The sequence below is a fragment of the Anomalospiza imberbis genome, chromosome 1 (assembly GCF_031753505.1).
Source record: "Anomalospiza imberbis isolate Cuckoo-Finch-1a 21T00152 chromosome 1, ASM3175350v1, whole genome shotgun sequence".
NCBI classification, from domain to species: domain Eukaryota; kingdom Metazoa; phylum Chordata; class Aves; order Passeriformes; family Viduidae; genus Anomalospiza; species Anomalospiza imberbis.
This window is the reverse complement of record NC_089681.1, coordinates 92,535,900-92,559,502: the sequence shown is the minus strand read 5'-3', so window position 1 is coordinate 92,559,502 and position 23,603 is coordinate 92,535,900. Positions and strand designations below refer to the sequence as shown.

The 23,603-nt window shown below is 36.5% G+C and overlaps 1 protein-coding gene across 1 annotated transcript; it reads left to right on the top strand.

The window, feature by feature from the left end:
* Positions 1-11,603: 11,603 nt before the first annotated feature.
* Positions 11,604-18,518, top strand: PRL (prolactin). The gene is made up of 5 exons (XM_068186332.1): positions 11,604-11,631; positions 13,454-13,638; positions 14,027-14,134; positions 15,554-15,733; positions 18,185-18,518. The coding sequence occupies exons 1-5, from the start codon at positions 11,604-11,606 to the stop codon at positions 18,374-18,376; spliced, it is 693 nt and encodes a 230-aa protein (XP_068042433.1). The 3' UTR covers positions 18,377-18,518.
* The last annotated feature ends 5,085 nt before the right edge of the window (positions 18,519-23,603 follow it).

The following is a 23,603-nucleotide window of genomic DNA, read 5'->3' as shown; positions in this document are numbered from 1 at the left end:
AAAAAATCTGAGCAGAATCTCAGAATCCAGGCTGGATCTTGGTGGAACTAGGCTTAGACATGGGACTCATTGTTTCCAGAATTATCCAGCAACCTGGTTGACACCCTGAGGGAATGATACATGCCTCCTCTTTATTAAAAGCCTGTTCCAAAAAACTATTGGAGTAGCTGGTAGGAAACATCAAGGAAATGTGTCATGTAAATCTTGTCCTGCCAAAAAATATATATACATTATTACTAATAAAATCTACTTAGCTGATAACACTTTTGATAGTTACTAGGAATGAGATAGATAACTATTCTGAGTTTTGCTAAACCCCTACATGGATTTTGCCAAGCTTAAAATAACAACAAGGATATGGCAACAATATACTTACAATAGCTAAAATTCTGAACAAAAATCACAAATTAAAATGAGTGAAGACGTCTTTTCCAGAAAGAAAAGTAAGTTATATAAGTTCTATGTTCTCAAACAGTGGATCAAAGTGACAGTTAAATGACTTCCCTATTACCTGCCATGTTCATGCAAGTAATATTCATTAGCAACAAGATTATAAATGAGGCAAAAAAACTACGTCTCCTTATAATTCTATCTTTTCTTTGCCAAGTCCTATCAGTGTTCAAAACAGTAGGTTTCACTGCTATTCAAAATAAGGATCTGAAACGTAATTCTTCCCTAAATCTATAGGGGTACGTTTTAGCAGAGGAGCTGTACCAAACTTCATCCCACAGACTGCATTAATTCAGCATCATGTCAAACTATCCCAGGGAAGACCATGGCATTTCTCTAACTCTGGCCATGTATGATCATGTATGCCAAGTGCATGACCTATTGAGAAAAATAGTCCAATTCACTTGACTATGTGCTAAGATCAGCTGGTCTTCCATTAGCACAAAGTATTCTATGAAAGGAGGCTGAGAGCAACCAGATCACCCATTCCATTTCTTGCATGGAACCTTACTCCGTCAAGGGCATTACAAATCAACATGGATTGTGGCCTTCTAACTTTTCCTGAATCTTTAACTGGGTCTGACACCCACTGCATGCAGTAAGCCTGTGAATTGAGTTTGCATGCACACATGCTTGTGTGGGAGGTTTCTAGTGTGCATGTGATTAGATGTGTCTGTGAAACAAATTTCTGAACCGATCCAGACCATTTATCCAGAACAAATGAGGTATGTGTGTGAGTTGTATGATGCAGCTGTGGACATCATTACATCTAGATACATGGAGACAGGTGGCAGACTAATGGATTTTGGGAGGTCAAACAACCTCCCAAAACCTTTTCTTTTTCCTGTGGTGTCACAGTAGGGCACAAATAGAACATATGTAACAGATGAGAAAGGAAAACCAAAGCCAGTACAAATTAAATAGGGCTATATGATGTGTGGATGATCCCGAAGGAATGAAAACAGAGATGCAGAACAGAGCATAATTTTATGTGCAGTTTATACACATTACCTATGTCTTTGTATACAGACAAGTCAAACTCCATCAGGGTCATAGAAATAGTCATAGTTCCAAAGGTATTAGAAGATACAATATTAAAACTCTTCCTGCAGAAATATCAACATGTGCCTTACTGATTTTATTCCAAACCTCTAGAATTCATACCACAATACCTTAGATCTATCACAAAACAGAAACACTAGGGACATCTTCCCATAGAAAACAGAACAAAAAGAAACACCAGCAGTATATTTTTCTGAAGGGTTTTATGCTATATTCTTTTTTCTTCCACAGTCATTTTGAGGCATGTGTGTGTAATGCAGTCCTGGACAACGTGATAGCAATTGTGTCTGCTTTTATTCAGAGGCTAACAGCCCTTTCTGAACTGATGTTCTTAGGAAAAAGCCTTCAGACTAACCATATTCCTCCACAAAATCTCCAGTGGAGAGCACTGAACACTCACAAGGGCCTTTCAGATATGTTAGGTCTATCTCTTGCTGATTGGTCCTTTTACTCATCTTTTTAAAAAACCTTCCAGGCTTCATTTCAGAAGGCAAAAAGCTATTTGAAATTCTCTCCAGATGTCAAGGATTTTTGTTGTCTTTTTTCCCTCCTCACAGATTCATGTTCTGAAAAGAAGAAAATAGAGAAAGAAAAAAAAAGAAGATAAGGAGAAATTTTTTAAGCCTTTAAAAGATATGAGGGATCTAAATTAAAAACCTTTTTGCAGTAAAAGGTGGCTGGAGGGAATATATAGTCATTTACTGCTGGCATGTTTACAGGCTTTGAAGGTTCTTCACATCTAGCCGAGTGAGAATGGTTAAGAGCAGCTCTACCTCACACTAAGATTTTATGGCATTAATGAGGTCTTTATTAAACCAAATACCTGCAGGTTCTGTTACTGCCAGTGTAGGTACAAATCCTTCATACTTGTTCATACAAGGCAGAGAGTAAAACTGGAGCACTATAAAAATGACTGGTCACTTTGCCTTTCTATCCTTGTGGTGATCACTCTTTCTAATAAGTAAAAGGGTTTGTTTCTACTGACACTACTTAAAATGAAAAGGGTTTGTGTTTTTTGTTTGTTTGTTTGTTTATTTGTTTTTTCTTTTTTTTTTTTTAACAGCCACCGATTTATGACCAATATAGGAAAGAAGGTTTTGTGGAAGATAAACTGTGTACAATAGCAAGAATATTCGAGTTACATTAACTGATTTACGTAAAGATGATTTTTTTTCCTCCAGAACAAGTCTGGTGTAATCTCAAAAAAACCTGCTGCTCTCTTTTTATCTCCATTTAATTATTTGGAATAATCAGCTTACAGCCATGTGAAAATAATGGATCCAACTACAGGATATGTCTACACATGAACTCAAGAGACATAATGGCAAAACGTGCTGCAAATTCATACCACTCTGTTTTAATTTTGCAAGTCAACATGAAACAACCTTTTGTTCCACTGTTAAAAAGATGAGAAATAAATATTCAAAAAACTAATGCATTCTGTTCTTCAATCATCATTAATTGTAACCTGGCTGTGTTTCTCCTACATATTACTGAAATATTTTTTTTATTATAAGATTTAGAGTATGTCAGAAATCTTTAGTATAATTGTGTCCTTCACAGCAAAAGTGAATGTGAAAATGTACTATTTTGATACAGGTCACTCCTCCACTTTTTAAAGATTGATTTTAAAACTCACAAGTTTCAGAAGGTTATACAGTATACTTGTACAGAAAAGCAGAATTTTTGTACAGAATTTGTGTCAGGTTCCTGGTTTGGTTTTTTTTTTAAGGAAAGAATATCATAATTTGATTAAAATTTCAGCCCTTTAATTAGAATTACTTTTAGTATATACATTCTTTTTAATTAAATACTTCTGTTTAGCATATTCATTTTTATAAAGGATGCAAACAAGATAATTTTATTCACTACAAAAATTTTATCCTTTCTGGTGTCTAGAAGGTGGAATAGTATGATGTGTTTCACACATCATACCATTATATATAGCCAAACACTCCTGAAATATGCTCTATCGGGAATATTAGCCCCAAGCTTTGAAACCACAGCCAAATCAGAAAATCTATAAGGAGAAAGTAAGGAGAAAGTGATGCAAAGATTGTGCTGCACTCCACTCCCTCCTACTGGGTGGTTGTTGTTGGTTTTTTTTTTTTGGGTTTTTTTTTTTTTTTTTTTTTTTTTTTTTTTTTTTTTTTTTTTTCCCAAGGAAGACTGTAACAATATGAAAGCCTTCAAGCCTTGGGAAGAGCTGTGTTTGAAGAGTAGCTCAAATAATGATTTTATAATCACACTTCAAAAACTAAGTATAATACATAGACAAAACAGGCAACAATTCCTATACCTCTTCCTGTTTACACAAAAATCCAAGGCCAATAAAACAAGTTGCACAGTTTATTTGACATTTCTACTCCTGCTCAGCCACGAGGCTGCACCGTGTCAGCCACTTACAAAGACCAGGCACTTCCGAAAATGGCAGTGTCATGACATTTCCATGGTGACTTTGGCCACAGCTTTGCAAATCCCACAAGATCAGGTTACAGACTGAGGACTTAGGAAATGAGTAAGAAAGCACTAAAGGAGAAAAGCAGTTATTATATGCAAATATATTCATTTGAGAAGAGATTGAACAGAAATGCACCTTCAGTATTTTTTTAATGAATTTTTAAACATAAAAATGTTTTGCAGGTGTGCAATTTAATGTATCTGACCTTTTAAGGACTGGTTAGAAATGTTTGCTACCAAAATTTTTTTTGTTTATAATTTTTCTATTTCTGTTTAAAAATATTTCCTTTAAAGCTTCATATTTTTTTCACTTTTATTGAAAATAATTTATTTTTTTCTTTGCTTTATTTCTTCATGTAAAATATAGCCATCAGCTATAAGTTTTGAAGCTACAAGCAAATCCTGCCAGACACCCTGGAATAGGTGACAACCTCTGCACAGAATGTACCAGGGCCTGTGTCTGCTGTATATACCTACATGTATTTCCTTGAATTTTTTACCTTGTAACAGAATGTCTTTTAATGGCACAGAATATATAGTCACTGGATAACTACTTTCCCACTTTTCCCTCAAACAAAGCAGTTTTAGGAAGTAGGTGAATGCATTTTACTAAAATAATTTCACATGTCTTTCCAAAAAATTTATGTCAATATTAATTCCTAGCCTGGGTTCAATAAATATGTCCAGCTTAACTAAAATATTTTTAAAATTAATTAGAATAGAAAAAATATTCTAGTGAGATCCTAAATAAGATTTGAGGTTCCAAATTTCTTGTGAGACAGGAGATGCCCAATGCAAATAAACCTCATCCCTTCAGGGTTTTGCTGGGTTTTGTATGTTTGGGGTTTTTTTATGTATTATGCGTAGAGACAGTAGCAAACACATGAAGAAAAGAAAATATGATAGGTTTTGAAATCACTCAGAGAAAACTTTGATGTTGAATTCTTCCTTAAACACAAGCGAGTAAAGCTCATATTGTTTCAGTATCATTTCCATTCCATTATGAAACAGAGGTATTGAGCAGCAACATGCATTCCTTCCTCTGACAAATGCACAGCTAAAAGTAAGATCCTCCCAAAGAAGCAAGATCAGCATAGATCTCTGCCTGTTATTTTGCTTTCGGCTAATACTCCACTCCCCAAGAAAAATTCTGCTGACCTTTTACTCTCCATTCAATCCTGACATATTTATCAGAAATTATTGGACCAATGAGTATTTCATATGCATTTCACATCAGGAGGAAAAATGCATCTTCACAAAATGCACTTCTAAAGGACAGGACAAAACTGCCATTTGCCATTTTCTGTTACTATCCATTACTAAAATCAAACACTGCATGCTAAAACAGAAGCATGCTTACCACAATCTCTGGAAATCCTTCCTATTCAAATGTTCTCAAAATCTCTGTACACACTTCAGTGCTCTTTTCAATGTATTTGCGATTGAAAAAAAAATCCTTTTGCTTTTACAGACTCTAGTTCCACAAAGCACTTAAGGAAATATTTTTCCAGTGATGCATTTATCCATAGAATTAAAAGTATGCAAATATTTAAACAAAGCTCTATTTCTGCTATTCTCCACTCACTGTCAGGAAAATTCCAGTCTTCTGATGGTAATTTTACTGTTTATTACTTTTTATTAGAAGTATTTTGCACAAATATAATACTAAAACCAATACCAATAATATCTCAGCGCACCAGTGAATTCCACTCTGGCATTTCTACCTATAGTAAAATCCTGCTACTCATTCTACTTTATCCTGAAGAATGATTAGCTGAAATCTGAACCTTATGGAAAATAACCTGGTTGCAGTATACTGTATCTATGATTGTAGCTGAACATTATCAAGGGTAACAAATCCTACATAAAATCTAATATATGGGAAAACAAGCAAAAAGCATAGGAACTATTTAAATCACTAGGTCTTCAGTCTTTGTAGTTCTGATAATCATTGTGCCTCAGAATCAATCATACTTTTTCTTGAGGCTAAGGAAGAACTAAAACAGTGATGTTTTTATAGCAGTGTCTTATAAGTCAAAGGTTGCAAATACTCGCATACTTCCTCATTTGGACTGGGCTATGTCTCACAGCATTGGGAATTAGGCCAGCTATGGCAAAACAGGTTATTCCACCACCCCAGAAGCAGAACAAAACTCAAACTGGGTAGACAGAAGAAGCTGTCACAACTAGTCAAAACATCAACGATACAGCAGTGGTCCCAGTAACCCACGTTAAAGATTTTTTGGAGGGTAGAGACTCCTCTTCTCTTTCAGAATCACTACTTTTCACCTCTGAAAAAGGAAAAATGGATTTAAGGTATTGAATAAATAATATTGCAACCACAAGACATTAAATGTTGAGCCAGCACAGGCTCAGTCTGCCATTTCACATTCATACAAAAAGTTTTGTAGTGCATCTCTGTCCTAGCAGATGTCAGATCCTTATCATCCAACCTCCAAGTGCCAGATAAATCTGGTGTCAAGTATCAGAATAAGTACCATAACGTGGTCTCCTGATAATTCAGCTCAAGTGCCACAATGCAGTTATGTATGATTCAGATCAAATTTATACTGTCAAGTTATTTGATAATACGCAGATAGAGCATTAGTGAGCGCTAAGCCACAGGCTTCAAACAACTACAAGTATCAGGAACAATATACACTAGCCAGCTTTTACTCCATTCTTTGCAAAGTGCCCTGAGTTTTTGCTATCATTAGCTTGAATTCTACTTGGGATTCACACTTAATATTTCATGGTGTACTTAGATGTATGTCATCATAGTGGCAATGTTGATAAATTATTTTTAAAACATGTTTTGCCATTTTATTTTTATGTCCGCTTCTGAAATTCTATGAAACCACACTAGTACATAAATTAAAAGTAAACCAGAAATGTCACAAATATTTCCACCTTTTTTTTTTCTATATGGAATTATTTTCCGTTGTGTTCTTATCTATTTTTTACCAGCCTGCATGCAGAGAGCATACTAAGAAAGGACTCAATTCCCATTTTGTTGGTTTTGCTGAGACAAACATTTGGAAAGAATTTTTTTTAAATTCTCCTGTTCCCTATATGAAGAAGATGGGAGAAGAAAGAGCCCTTGTTTAACAGAATCCTAGAAAATCACTTAAATTCTGCATAAAATTTTCATGGACCTTATAGGGAGTAATCATAAAAGACAAAATATTTTTCATTTAAAACAATCTACGTTGAAAAAAAAATTGTTGATTTTCCTCTTCCAAATATATTTTCCACAAGTTTGGATGGGGCTTTGAGCAACCTGGTCTAGTGAAAGGTGCCCCTCCCCATGGCAGGGGCTTTGGAACAAGATGAACTTTAAGGTCCCTTCCAAAGCATTCTACAGTTTTATGATTTTATGAAATTTTAATGTGCTCTGAGGAGCACATTTGGGGTCAATCCAAATAAAACAATTTTGCAACTTTTCAAAGCCAACCACTAAGTAAAGTTGACAGGATAATTTAGCAAATATTCTATCAGAAAAATACAAGACCTCAAGGTCCTTCTCCACAGAGCTGTTTTCCACAATACCCACTACTCTCCTCTGATCAATCCAGGTAGCTGGTTCATCACAGAAGGCAATTAGGTAGGCCAAGCATGATTTGACTTTAGTGTAGTCATGCTGACTACTCCTGATCACTTTTTTGTCCTCCATACGGACAAAGATGGCCCCTGGAATGAGGCGCTCCATCACCTTTCCAGGGATTGAGGTGAGGCTGACAGTCTGGTAGTTCCCTGGGTCCTCTTACCTGCCATTTTTGGAAACCAGAGTGACATTTCCTTTTTTTCAGTCAGTCACCTCTATTGAGTGCCACCAACTTTCAAAGGTGATTGTGAGTGGCCTTGCTATGGTATCCATCAATTCTCTCAGCACTTGTGGATAAATCCTAGCAGGGCCCATGGACTTGAGGATATCAAGTTTGCCTGGGTGTTCTCTAACCCAGTCCTCCTTGATCAAGGGAAAGTCTTCCTTCCAACACTCCTCTACCCTGGCCTCACAGGTCAGAGATTCCTGCAGGCTGATCTTCTCCCAGTGCAAAGGCAGCATTCAGTAGTTCTGCCTTCCCTGCATCCTCTGTTACCAGGGTGTCCCTTCCATTTGCCCACATTATCCTTACCTTTCCTTTGTTATTCATGTATTTGAAAAAGCCCTTCTTGTTCTTCTTGACATCCTTCGCCAGATTTAATTACAGAGGGGCCATGATTTTCTTTGTATTTCTCATTGCATATGCAAAACAGGAATGCAAGAACACAAGAACACATAAACATTTTTTTTTTTAATATGTGTATCCAAAGAGTCAATTATTTAGATCACATACAGGAATATTTTTCTGAACATTCATCTTTGCATGATCTGCACTTTGGGATCATCTTTTAAAAACATAACAAAAATTTGATGTTTCAAACTTCTGCATCAACTAATAATTCTGTTATTAAAGACAGATACTTCTAAGTAAGTAAAAGTCAAAATCAAGTGATATTACCAGTCTTCAATTAAATTACTTAAGTAGTTTGCATATCTCAAAAACTTTAAACAAAGTAAAATGGAATAGGAATATTTGATCTTGCAATACTGATCAATAGTTCTTAATCAAGATGCCACAGTCTAATTCACAGTTTGAAACCTGATATGAGATAGAAATATAAGGTTATTGAGAAACAAACACTAAATGCTGTTATCTGTAATATTGGTACATCACATGGAATGCCTATAGAGCATGAATAATGAGCTAAAAGCTATATAATAAAGTCTGCCTACAGTAAGTCCTGCTTTGGTATATTTTTACATTGGGTGGTAACAACTGCTCATTTTATTTCCAGGAAAGACCTTGAAGATAAAAGGAATGCAATAATTTTAAAACAATAATTATATATATATATATGCATGTATATATATGTATATTTCTAAGGCAGAAAAGATGAAGGGAGATGGAAACATGCTGCTAACCAAAGCTGTGCTTTGTAGTTCCTCATGTTGTTCCAGAGGCTTTTTCCTCAGTACTGGTAAGTATCCACCTAGTTACAGTGCTGTCTTGCGTTATTGTTAAAATTAGGCAATTAGGTGGTTATTGGGGGCTAGGCTGAACTTCCTTTGCATGATTCAGAGAATAATCAGAGACAATGGGATGCCATATTCTATGACTTTGGACCATATAAAGCCAGGTCACTTTCAAAAGCTAGAAGGAAGCATTTTCAGTTACTTTCAAGTTTTTATTCAACTTTAAATAGGACAAAATTCCTAATTTATAAAAGAAAATAAACATTTTAATTTATTTATTTCTGGTCATTGTAATTCTTCCTCTCTTTTCTTTCTCTCCCCCTTTTTTTTTTTTTTCTTCCTTGGTACTAGTAAGAAATTATGTTCTTCACTTAAAGTGCATAAGTGCAGGTCTGGGAATCAGGAATTTTATTCTATTTTTTCCCTCAAGACTTCCTGTGCAGACACAAATAAACTTAAACTCTATGCCAGTTCTCACACCTGGTAAAAGAACTTCACCTTTATACTTATCTACTTTATAGAGAATGTCTTCTTCCTGCCTATGATTCTTGATTGCTGACAATTTTAATCCATTCATGTTTGTAGAGTATTTGAGGATGAAAGGTGCAAGAGAAAATTAAATTGTATTATTTTGTGGTAGACTATTTTAAATAAAACGTCATGCAGTGATTTCAAATAAACCAGTCTCTTGTGATCTACATTTAAGGTGCTTGTCTACATTTACACAGCAAGAGACAGGTTATCCTCCAAGCTAAATCATAGAGGATATTGACTTCAGCTGATGCCATCAGGCCTCAAGGAAGCCTCCCTGTCCAAAAACACAGAAAACACACTAGGGAGTTTACCTGTTGCCTTTGTTATCTAGTCCCTTATATTAATTAAATCAGTGCCTTATTTTGGCCTTACCACCAAATCCTCAAAATGTCAAGAAAAGAAGACTAGTGAATGAAAGAGCAAAAGGTGGTTTGAGAACTGTTCATTCATCGAATTCAACAGACTCTTCTAATGTAAGTTACCAGGATTTTTCAGACTCACCTGTAATCTTATTGGAGTAGGTTTTCAAGTGAAGCTGAATTAAATCAAGCTCATAAGCTATTAACTGTGGTTTAGAAGACAGCAGTTTTTTCTACCGTCCCATGCTAGAGTTTTTGCTGTGGCCCCATTTTAATATTACTGCCTTCATCAAATTGCCACTTTTCCTGCTGCAGACAACAACTGCTTCATTTACTCAGCAGAATCTCAATTTCCGGTAAAGGTGCAGACTCTAAGCAGAACAAACTGTTCTAGCAAAAATCCTAGAACTTAGCAAAGGTAGACCACCTGTTATTTGTTCTGGTTTATTGCTGAAGTATCTTGTCTCCCAAGGAATGCCTTCCTTAAATACTTAGCCTTTCTTCTCCCTTGTTCATCATTACTTCAAGAATCCTGAAATAATGAAGGATTCTGGGTTGCATGTATACCTATTCCACAGGTATGGAACAAGTCACCTAAAGGCAAGAAAATTCATTAACACTATATGCCTTATTCGTCATGACCATCTAATTTGGAAAGTTTCTCCACGGGTAAATGGACCTGAGAAACAGATGAGAGGTTATATATTTGCTAACATATTCATGCAGATGAGCCTCACACAAGAAGAAAACAGGGCCAACCTGTTTAGGCTGGTTTGCAGCTTACCACAGATGCATCAGAACCAAGAACAAACCTCACTGCTGACGACACATGTGTTTTGCATGTGGTGGAAATGCCCATCTTTTATGCAGAGGGTTTTTGAATGTAGAAAATAATTTCATGGTTTTGTAGAGGTTGGGTTTGTTTTTTTTAAATAATACTAACTTATTCATGAGACATTTCAGATTAAGCAGATCAACCTTCTACCTCTTCAATTCTTCTAAATTTTTACTTTTTTTAAATATAAAAACTCAGCCTGTTTCTCTAAGTATCTCTCAGACAGAGGATCAGTTATGCCAAGATTTGTGCTGTGTAATATATTTTTTAGCTGACCACAAATGTCATATCTATAATCTTTCAGATAGTGACCTGTCTTTCCAGGAGCCTCAGTTCCCTTTACTCTGAATAAATTTCTTTTCAATTTATGTTATTCCTCTCAATGGGTATACTGTAAACTACTGTTTGCCTCCCACAAATGGCCAGAATTGTAATGCAAGCAAGCTTACATGGCTGAAGCAACAAAGATGGATGAGAAGACTGTCATGGGGAGTGGGAACAGCAGGCTAGAAACATTAAAAATATCTGTCTCGGAACTGGAGATTTCCAGGATCCACGGCATTTTCACCTCATTCAGGGCAAAATATTGGCACTCTTTTCATTCAATCACACTTGCGATCCCACAGCTCAACTTATTAATGAAATTCCCCCTCACAGCTAAAATGAAAAAAAAAAAACAAAAAACAAAAAAACGCCAAAAATACTGAATATGAATGTGGAAGAAAGGCAATTTGATGTTTGTAATTATGGAGGCAAACTCCACAACCTGCTGAATGTATGCAAAATGGATCCTGCATGGTGTATATAAAAGCGGTATGTGCAGAGAATAACAGCAAGTACTGAGGTTTCTTTCTGGTAAAGAAAGTCATCATCCAGAATCCCAACCATGAGTACCGAGGGGGCTTCACTGAAAGGTAAGAATTTTAACATTCACCTGCTGACAATTTTTCTATTTGTTTCCATTTGAATTGAATTAGGAGGCATATGAAATGCAACAGATCTAGAAACTGAGGTCTTCCAGCCACGTAATTTTCCAGAAAGGGCAAAACCTGAAGAAAGGAGATTGATGCCTTTTATCATCTAAGAGTACCTTTGCATTGGGTGGTGTCACAAAAAATTGGCTTGAGGGATGTCACATCTGTGCGTGCAAGTTTGGATCTGGACTGGTTTGCTGTACCACTCAGAAGGTTATGACCAGACGTCATTACCCACAAGTCTAGAAGTGATGTGGTAATTTCGAAATTAATGTTTTCAATACATTAATTGACTTTCCAACCCAACAAGTCTCAGGTTTTCATAGAGCTATTCCTTAGAGTACTTTCCTAATTGCAGCATCTAGCACATACCTTGCTCCTGGGGGAGGAGGAAGTCTTACATCAATATTGTGTAAATCCACGTTATTGAATGTGGAGCTATAAAGAAACTTATCACGTGACATCCTTAGGGATAGTTGTGCTGAATCATGATGAACACTTTAATTGAGCATTTGAAATATGTCTAGTGAACCGATATGGGTAACAGGTCAATTTCCAGGAGTAAAAGTCTCAGAACAAGCACATTGATTTACCAAATATTTTCTTTTAATTATTTAATATTGTTTTTCTCTGTATATTTTATTTCACTGAATAAAAAACTTAACTCTGCTAAGTTAACATGAAAAGTTTTAAACAGATGAGATTTTGTCCTTTAGATAATGAGAAGTCCTCTATAGCAGTTTCAGAAGCTCAGGAGAAAAGACAAAAACTATTACTGTTTTCTTAGAAGTAGGAAATTTAGGGTTAAACTCTAAATAGTAAAGAAGCACAGCTGCTGGAAATCTTTTGAAGGAACTCCCAGGACACTCACAGCCTTAAGAGTGACCTAACCACCCACCCACAAAAATTAATTTTAACTCCAAATGTTTGCAAGGAAGAAAAGGACCTCTAGGAGGAGGAGGGAAAAGAAAGAAAGAAAGAAAGAAAGAGAAAGAAAGAAAAGAAAGAAAGAAAGAAAGAAAGAAAGAAAGAAAGAAAGAAAGAAAGAAAGAAAGAAAGAAAGAAAGAAAGAAAGAAAGAAAGAAAGAAAGAAAGAAAGAAAGAAAGAAAGAAAGAAAGAAAGAAAGAAAGAAAGAAAGAAAGAAAGAAAGAAAGAAAGAAAGAAAGAAAGAAAGAAAGAAAGAAAGAAAGAAAGAAAGAAAGAGAAAGAAAAAAAAAGAAAGAAAAGAAAGAAAGAAAGAAAGAAAGAAAGAAAGAAAGAAAGAAAGAAAGAAAGAAAGAAAGAAAGAAAGAAAGAAAGAAAGAAAGAAAGAAAGAAGAAAGAAAGAAAGAAAGAAAGGAAGGAAAGAAAACCTAATCTATTTTCCAAACTTATATATCTGTGTAAATATAATTATGTATCTATATTTGCACTAAGAAGTTTGATTTGTTTTATTCTTCTGTTCATCATTCTGTTATAAAGCCAGACATGTAGTAAAAGACTTCAGAATACACTACAGCACAGGTTACCTTGTCTCCCCTTTTCTCCTCAAACTCAGTAACTGGCTCTGCTATACCATGAGGATGACAGAGGGGAGAAAGGATAAAAGAATTATAGAATTACAATGTATCAGTCCTCCACTGCTGTTCAGTAGCCAGCACAGGGGGTACTCTGAGCCATGTGACAGCACAACACAAATCACCCAGCATCTGGCTCTCACAGCTGCTCCTAAATACACCTGCAATTCAATGTGAGCCCATTTCACCGTGTTTTAAACTTGAACAGGTTTGTTGCTGGCAGCCCTTCTGGTGTCCCACGTGCTTCTGACAAAGGAAGGAGTGACCTCTTTGCCAATCTGCCCCAATGGATCTGTCAATTGCCAGCTCTCCCTTGAGGAGCTTTTTGACCGAGCAGTTAAACTTTCACACTACATTCACTTCCTCTCTTCAGAAATGTTCAATGAATTTGTAAGTAGTCTTTTCCTGAGAGCAAGAAAATATAAAATTGCAATTTAATACTTTTTAATCACAAACGTATCTTAACATATAATTAGTAAACAAATATGTCTGCTGTCTGGTGAAAGTCCGAATGGTGACCAAATTGGTATATAGTCCTGAATGTTGCTAAGATCCCCAGAACTTCTATTAAAAGATACCATTTTCCCATCATTCTTTATCTGTGGAACATTTGTTTTTGTTGGGTGCCTGTTCCACTCTAGAGACTCACCAGAAACTTTTGACCTGTACGGCATAAAAGCAGCAATAAAAGCTATGGAACAATGATTAACTAGCACAGTGTTTGAGCTGAAGCTCTTACCTTTCTGTCTCAATAACACCTGTCCGTGCTGATCTGCAGGATGAACGCTACGCCCAGGGCCGGGGTTTCATTGCAAAAGCTGTCAACAGCTGCCACACTGCATCTTTAATCACTCCTGAAGATAAGGAGCAGGCTCAGCAGATTCATGTAAGTCCCACTTCCAGTGTAATTCAATGTAAGATGGAGCAGGGGAAGGCAGGGAGGGAGGGTTACGGAATAGTGAGGCATCTTTCAGAGTGAGAGGGAGATCAACTTAATCAGAACAAAAAAGCCAGGAAGAGAAAAGCACCAAAAAGCCAAAGCTGATTTAACATTTGCTGATACTAAGTTACAAACCATATAGCATATATAAGCACCAGTCACTTTCATCATCCTTTCTTTTTCCTGTATGGTACATTTAATCACTGCATCTTAATTCCAAATGAAATACTACCTCATGGAGCAATGCCAGTTACCGTGTTTGTGCAGTACTGAGAAGACTACAACCTTTAAACATTATCTTAAAACATCTTATAAACAATTAATGTATTTGCAAACATAAAACACATTGCTATATGTAGACAGAGGTAAATAGTTTTCTGGTAACTCAAAACACTGGCATTACTAAAAAAAAACATTGAAAATATATTCTTTCTGTTACCAGTAGGCAAAAGTGGTCACATCATCATCGAAATACAAATACTCTAGTGTGAAAATCTGCAAAATATCTGTAAATAGAAGCACACTACATACATACATCATTTATAATAATTATAAACTTCAGTGAAGATGATCTCGTTCAGTCTATGCTCACAGATATGATTTGAAAATTCTCTGGAGAAAAAAATAAGCAGAGCTGTATAAATAGGTCTGTTCCACAGTGAAATCTCTACCAGTTTCATGGTGGTAGTGTTATCTTTACAATCCCACAGTATCACCAACTTCTTAGTGTGTCATTTAGAAATTCTAGTGGGAACAATAGAATTCACAGCCCTGGGTTGTGCATCTAGCAAAGAAGAAAAGGTTTAATACTGCCACAAACTTAACCACAGGCTTGATGAATTCCTATCGCCCACAAGAAAGGATAATTTTTAAAACTAGAGAGCTACTGCTGGAAGGACTATTGTTAAAAGGGGAGGACAGAAGTGTTATGTAGAGGCAATAAAAGCTATTTGGTGGTTTACCATAATGTGCACCTTCCTGTCAGTACTAAATTAAAAAAAAAAAAAATCAGTGGATTTTAAAACATTCATCAAAAATCAGATAATGAGTTCTGGGTTTGCTTTCACAGAGATGAGACACAGTTATGCTTGCTAGTCTTTAATGCTGAGAGTGTTCAATTATATTTTTCACTGCAATATGGCTCATGCAAACATTGTAGAACACGATGACACCAAAGACAAACTTCAAAAACGCAATGCAATTGCACAGAGGTATCTAAGACAAGGCTATAGGGCACATTCAGTGATAGGTGCTGGAATAAATTCCTAAATCACAGTGTCTGAGGACACTGCTCTAAATGCCTTCTAATTTTACCAGAATTTAGCTTTCTTCTTTTAACCATCTTTCCTTAACATGGGTGTGCAGCATGAAGACCTACTGAATTTAATACTGGGAGTTCTGCGTTCCTGGAATGATCCCCTGATCCACCTGGCCTCTGAAGTACAAAGAATCAAAGAAGCTCCAGAAACCATTCTCTGGAAGGCTGTGGAGATTGAAGAACAAAACAAGCGACTCCTAGAAGGAATGGAGAAAATAGTTAGGCGGGTAAGTGGGTCCTTAACACCCTTCTAGCCAATTGCTTTAAGGAAGACACGTATCATGATAGGCTCTCCCTACCTGGAATATTAAAGTAAACAGTAGATGTGAAGATAAATAAGGGAGAGAAAATAGTTGAGTCTGAGAACTTTTCAGCTTTCTTCTTTCAGGTTTCTTTTCTTCTGCTATCTTGCAATTTCTAAAGAGAAAATGTGATATGATTGTCACAGAATAACCCATCACACTCCCAGTTATGCTTCAGGGAAAGGTGTAATCATCAGGACTGACTACTGTCATTCTATATTTGAGGATTTTCAATTTGTAATCCTGATTGTTTAAGGATACCTCTCAATTTTTTCCATATGCACATATTTATACATGTATATGTTTCAGCATATTTATATGCATCTGTATATAAATAGGTATTATGCAGAGGTTTTGGAAACAGATACTGTGTTTAAAACAGCTTTGGGAGTCTGGGCTATTGCAAAGATGTGGCATGCAAAGTAACCCTGATAACTTTCATTTCTTTTTTCACACCATACTGACTCCTCTGGACTCTGTGTCTGACTTCATTCCCCCTATACTTGTGAGTTTAGACAATAAGGCTGCTGTCTCACAAAACCTGTACTTGAATAGCTCTTGTTACCACTAATTGAAAGCTTTCCTGAATAAGACCAGCTCTCGCTTGTTTATTTTTAAAGGGGCCTCTGTTAGTCAGTGAATTTATCATTCTTTCAGTGAGTTAGACGTTAACAAGAGGTTCTGACTTCACTGCTCTGAGCAGCTGAACAGCACGAAGAGTGCCACCATCACTGTATCCACCACTTTCCACTAGATCTCACGGTCTCTCTTTCAGTTAGGTGTCTCTTCACTCTGAAACCTTATACCACCCAGGCTACAAATACATTTATCAGTGTAATCAAATACATCTCTATCACACATCCATGTGTAAAAAGGGCACAGCTGAGGGTCCAAGATAAGAGTAAGAAGTCAGGTGCTGTTCCAGTTGCCCTGTCACCACCTTCTGATTCATATTATTTATGGAAAGAGATAAGACTGGCTCATTCATTAGTGTCAAACCATATTTTTAAGTCATAGTGTGTCTATTTTTTTTTACCTTTTGCTTAAACTGAATAATAGCAGCTCTGTTGCATCCTGGGTTTGGGTTCAAATTATGGGTTTTTTCTTTGTTAGTTTTCCAGTTCTCTGTACCCTCGTGCATCCCCCGGGTTTTCCCCTAATCCTGCGATTTCCGTGCCCGTCACCCCATTCTCGCGGTCCCACTCACCCCAAAGTCCCGTGTCCGCCCCTGCTGTGTTCCCATTGGTTGCTGTAGTACACGTCATCACCACGATGTCTGTACCCATTGGGCGGGAGGGCTCCCCGTCTGCCCTGTCCCTTCCCTATTTCATCCCACTCCTCGACATGCTCAAGGCCATTTGCGTCCGTGCGAAGCTGGGAGCGGGCTGCAGCTTTTCCACCGCAGCTCTCGCAGCCAATAAAGCATCCAGCCGCCATGCGGACAGATTTGGACAAATTCCCTGCCTCTTTGTTTCTTCCCTCACGCCAACGGCGAAGTGTGGCCAACAGCCCACCCTGGAGCACGACAGCAAAAGCGCCCGGGAACTGCGGCGAGCCCCAGCCCCGACGAAAAGCTGAGATGCCCAAGCCAGGCATTCGAGAGCTGACTGGGGCTGAGAAAAATAACGGGCAGCCACAAAGCCGCGCAGCTCCACAGATACTCTCCTATATGTCTTTTTAAAGTGTGACTTCTGTGAACAAGGATGGTGCATAAGCACTACAAGGGACAGACTTCCTTCCTGCTATGAAAGGTAGATGTATGTGATAAGAGAAGATTAATGATTGTCTTCAAACAAGGAGACTTAAACCAGTCTTCACCTCAGATACTAACTCACTACATGCGCTCCCACATGTAGCTTTCTAACATTAGAAGTCATTATATCACTCAGCATTTTTTTTGACGGATGCCAGTACTTCTGCATATGTATTACTGAGAGATCTTTCTGATAAGGGCTGAGACTAATCTGTTTGTTTCACACAAACAACTTCTAAGAACAAGTTTTAATAAAGTTTTCAAGGTGGAGTGAGCCAAAGAGGGATGTCCCTGATGAGTCTAAGCATGAAGGAAGGATTGATTTCTCTGCAAAGTCAGGTTTCTCTGAATACTGGTTAACACACTAGTTCTCATAAAATGCTACTGAGACAGTTATGCTTTTCACATATTTTAGGAAAATAAACTGAAAAATCTGACAAATTTGTTCAAAATCTGAATGAAGATATAGAACATTGTGTGGAATAATGTGAGCCACAACAGAAAGCACATTAGAAGCCATACACTAGTAACTAGCATTCTTCAAGAGCAGTATTTTAAATGCTGCCTTTTCCATCCAGTCAGGCTCACTATCATCTAGTATTAATACTACTTTGTGTATTTAGGTTCACTCGGGGGAGGTCGAAAATGACATTTACACTCCGTGGGATGGACTTCCATCCCTGCAGCTTGCTGATGAGGACTCCAGGCTCTTTGCCTTTTACAACCTGCTGCACTGCCTCCGCCGAGATTCCCACAAAATCGACAACTATCTCAAGGTTTTGAAGTGCCGCCTAATCCACAACAACAATTGTTGAGTGGTCATGGGCCTGATCATGTACTCAAGTCATTCACTGTGTGTTCTTGATGCTTTGCCACTTTATGAAAATCACACACTCTGCAGTACCTGTATCATCAGTAACTTTCAGGCATGTTTGTATGAAATCTGGCTGCAACAATTAGCACCACATGTGTCAGTGCTTTAAAATATTACCAACTACTTGTATGACAAGAATATACTTTTCTGTCTAATCGCCTACCCTAGTAGTATTTCAGTGATAAACAGGTCATGCAGATACAAATAAAAATGTTCTTAAATCCAAAAGCATGTAACACTGGGTGTTATCAGTAAATAAAAGATAGATGGCATGGTGTATACCTTTAACAGTAGCTTCTCTTTTGGGATCTCAATCTCCAGTTACTGATGACAGGATTTCTTACTTGCATTGGTCTTTACACCCTCTTCAAAAAGAGAGGAAACAAAAAGCAGGGACATAAAAAAGCAGATTAATCACACTAAACTACTCTAAAGTGAAATTTTTGTCTGAAATCCAATCTGCTTTTATCAACTCTTTTACTCAGTACAAAATCTGTCAGAGCAGGGGAGAGAAAGGTTAAGAAATCCATCCTGGCTAACACAGCCTTTGATTCCCCATGCAATCCATGGAGAGAGAAGACACATCCAGTATTTTAAGGACAGAGACAGAGATAGATTTACAACTCTACTGATGAGAAAAGGCATTTCCAAGGGAAGGTCCATTATATTTGAGGTAACTATCTGAGGGCAAAGGAACAAACTGGTTTCAGTAGGTCTCAAAAGGCAATGATGGGCATTCATCTCATATCCATCTACCTTTCACATTCCTCCCAAGCAATGCAGTGATTGCAATTACTTGGAGAATTTTGAAGCCATAAAAAGGCACCAGCTGAGCTGAGATGTCTTTTGTCTCCATTGTCTCCAATATGTCTTCATTCTCCAACTCATTTGGGTTAACTCAAAAAATTTTTAGAGCACTCATTTGAAAACACTATGGTTACACATTGAAAATTTGTAAAGATCAAAACAAGTAACCACTTTTGAAATAATCTGGCTTACAGTAACACAGCAAGTAAGAAGCCAAATTGCAACAGAAACTGTTGACCGTACCTATATGTTGTCTTTGTAAGCAATAAATAAACTCAGCCTTTGCTTCATCACACAGTTTTAGCAAACAAGAGCTTAATTTTGAATCCGCTCCTCCTGGAGCTGGCTTCCCACTAGACAAGCATGCTGCATTGCTCCAGGTTGGAGCCAGCTCAGAGGAAGAGTGAAGCACCAGAGAAGATGGGTTTGAGGGCTTAAGCCTTTCATTGCCATAACAAAATAAGCACAGCCATAATTGGTATTTACGTAAGAGATTAGACAATACCAACTGCTAGGAAGGTCTCATTTTAGCCATTTCTCCAAGAATGTGATGATACTTGCATTTCTAATTGTATATATATATATATATATATATATAATGGCATCTTAATCTCTTCATGTTTTCAATTATTGATTACCTCAGGCTTTTTCTGGATAAGTATACACTAAGCCCAATTTTAATCTATAAGAAAATCACCTTTACAGTAAGCAAATTCCTTGTAGGACAGTCACAATTTACATCTTTCTTAAGCCCTGAAATGCACAAAATCTGGGGCATATGCAACAGTAGTTTAACAACACACAGCTGTACAGCACAGTCAAGGAAGAAAATGGGTAAACTTTGCCTAGCAAAATGCAAGTGTTCCAGCTAGAATTTAAAATGGTTTTAATATTCTGCTTTTTGTTATAATGCCAATGGAGGGGGGAAAACAGCATTTTAAAGGAAAGGGGAAAAAAAAGAAAAAGAAAAATATGTCCTTTGTAATTATCCTAAGTGCTTAGAATTACAGTGTGAGTTCTTATTGAAAAGAAAACATGAATAATGGGACTAGTCTGTATTGAGCTGGAAAAACAATTATGCCTCACTGAGCAAACTCCTACCTCAGAATCTCTTAGATTCAAAAGCAACTTGATTAATAGGGTAGACATTCATAATTTTACACTTTTATGACTAGATCTAAAACAATGACTTTCATTAACTGCTTAAAAATTACAGTGCTAAAACAACTGTTTAAAACTTGCATGCACTGGCTTTATATAGCCTATTTTAGCACAATTAAGAGTTTTTTAATTTCATAAGGAAAGATACAAGAGTATGACAAAAAAGAGAATCTAAACAATTGAAAAGCTATCTGTTTTGCAGCTGCTTAACTAAAGTAGCATTAAAAAGTGATCTAGTTGATATTCTCAGTCATCACAGCTGTCACAGAGATAGAGAGACATAGAAGCCCATGAACACATTCAGAGCTACACCTTCCCGGTGAAGTGCCCTGCCATGGACAAACCCTTCAGACTCTGAATGTTCAAGCCCCAATACTGGTCAATTGAAAAGGCTATTTCTTAGAGCTGCTGGTAGGAAAAACACATACTTAATTTACTATTAATATAAAGATATTAGGAAAAATGTCTTCACTGTGAAGGTGGTGAGGCACTGGCAAAGGCTGCCCAGAGATGTTGTGAATGCCCCATCCCTGGCAGTGTTCAAGGCCAGGCTGGGCTCTGAGCAATGTGGTCTAGCAAAAAGTGTCCCTGACCACAAGGGGATTAGGTCTTTATCTAAAGATGACCTTTAAGGGCCCTTCCAAACCAGGCCATTTCTATGACTTTATGATTCTAACATTTTGTTAATTAGCGTGTGTTTGTAAGTCCTGAGCAACTATTGTCTTTTGTCCAACAAGAAATTATGTAGCCAAACTCTCATGTTATATAAAATTGAACTTAAAACAATCATGCTCTTTCTAAGTAAAATAATCTGATCTCTATAAGTATTTTTTTCCAAGTGTATTAACTCCTGGCTACTTCACAAAATAGCTAGTTTTCTAATTATTTATTCAATGCCCAAATTGGCCATATTTGAAAATTTGTTCTTATCTTTACTTCTGTTCATTTAAGACTGCATGGTGACAGGACTGGAAAGGAAAGGTCCACTTAGCTGAAATATAGGTCCTGTTCTCTTTTAAAATTATATTCACGCTCCCATAGATGGCACTGAATTTAAGATAACACTTTGTGACATGAAATCTGAATGGTAGGAAGTTAAGCCAATTCATCACTGAGAGCACTTATCACTGAACTCAACAAAGCAGCATAGAACACAAAATAGAAATCTGACTTGCTATTCATGTGTGGTTTGAGAGTCTAGAATGCTAGGTAACTCCTGGAGCAAACAGAATATTTTGAGCATGATTTTAAAGACAATAAGGGAAGATTTTATTGACAATATATAGACAATATATCTAAGGGAAGATTTTATATATTTGGAATCAACTGCTTAACTAATAATGTGATAATCTTTCTATCATCTTTTTTTTTCCTCTTTTTCATTTGAGATCCTACAAAAAGCCTCCAGTGTTTTGTTTATAGCATGGCATCCCATCTGTACAGTAGAGTTGACCTTTATAATATAATTTCAAAGACAATCTACAATTCTGATAACAAGGGATACACAGGGTAGTAACCACACATCATCTAAATTTAATTTTTGAACAACAGAAATTCTCTGAGGGCTACATTTTAAACAGAGTCTGCTTATTGTAGATGAAATTTATACAAGCAACCAATTGTGTCAGAAATGTAAACTCAGCAATCATACTTATGTATATATCCATACACTAAAAAAATCCAGTAGTACAACCATGCATGGGAATAACATCACAAGCATACACATTCTCGCTGAAACTACTGGGTTTGCTGATCTGTAAAGCTAATAACATATATGACTATTTCTGTCACTAGCTCTTAATGACTTGCAAATCACTTTGCTAAATCTTGAAGTCTGATGTTGAGCCTCAATGTTCAATTCAACTGAAATTTAAGATTGACTACACACAGATTTATATTAAGCACTAAAAAGAGTTTAGAAGTTTTAAAACATAATGACAATCTTGAAGTTCTTCATGTTCATATCCATCTTAAGGAATGAGGCTAAATTCAACATCAGTCTTGAAAAACTGTAGAAGTGTCAGCCATGGTTTTCCAACTTTTTTTCCTCCAAACAACTCAATGACTACCAGATAACATTTTAACAATATCTATTATTATTGGGGTTTTAAAGCTGTATTTAGATATATCCCCCATAACTAAATACTAAAAAAAACTTTTTAAACTTACATTTTTTCATGGTGATTTCTTGTTTCCTTTCCTGCATTCATCTATGGGGAGTAAATAAAAACAGACAAGCAATGGTATCTAATGTCCTCCTAACTATATCTTATTTTCCATACAATGAAAGCAGTACAAACTGTCCTTATTTTTGGTGAAAAAAGTAAGTCAGAGACTTCTCCCATTTGACTTTTCAGAGACTTCTCCCATTTGACTTTTGGAATATACAAAAAATGCAAGGCCATTTTGAAGGTTACAGAGCCCACCTTCCAATCTACAATTTTAATGTGCATTGAGGGAAGTAAAAGATTGTGTTGCTTACATTGTCACTAATTTTTTTTCATGCCCTTTTAATCACCCACCAATCCCATGCTAACATTCTGGGGTTTAGGAAGACGTGTCTTGGACAGAAGCCTTTTCTGCAAATTCCCATCTTTTAAATATTCTCAATATTTTCATTAAAAAAAAAAAAAAAAAAAAAAACAACAAAAAACATAGTAGACAAAATTTGTTAAAGAACACTTTTACCACAAATTCTTCACTAAATTTCACCAAGTCAGCTACCAGAAAGTGCTTTGCCAAGCATAATAATGAACAGTATTTACTGACAATATTTAATAACAGTAGTCCCTCAAAAACAGAATTTTCTTATCAAACATCACCACACTAATTACAGGAACAGTTTTCCCTTTTTTTATAGATGATAGGGTTCATTACACTGAAGAGCTCACATCACTTATTAATTCACAAGTGACAGTGTGAGTCATCAAAAATGCTAAGAGCACTCACTCTAGTATATCAAACAAGCTGAAAGTTCATATGGTTTGTACCATATACCACATCTTGCAGAGGATTTTGCAAGCACTGAATGGACAACATGCATGTGTACTCAATGAATAGGAATTAATTCACGCACTAAATTACTAGATCTAAAAATATTCGCATTCAATAATGGAGTATCTTTCTCTATCAAGATGACTACCTCCCTCCAGCATTCAGTGTCAAATAATACCATATATTTAACATTATTACCAGAATTA

Bases quoted from the DNA above. Each gene is read 5' to 3' on its own strand.
- PRL (XM_068186332.1), top strand. From the start codon at position 11,604: ATGAGTACCGAGGGGGCTTCACTGAAAG. The intron at 13,639-14,026 runs GTAAGTAGTCTT...GCTGATCTGCAG, and splicing joins CAGAAATGTTCAATGAATTT to GATGAACGCTACGCCCAGGG. The intron at 14,135-15,553 runs GTAAGTCCCACT...ATGGGTGTGCAG, and splicing joins AGCAGGCTCAGCAGATTCAT to CATGAAGACCTACTGAATTT.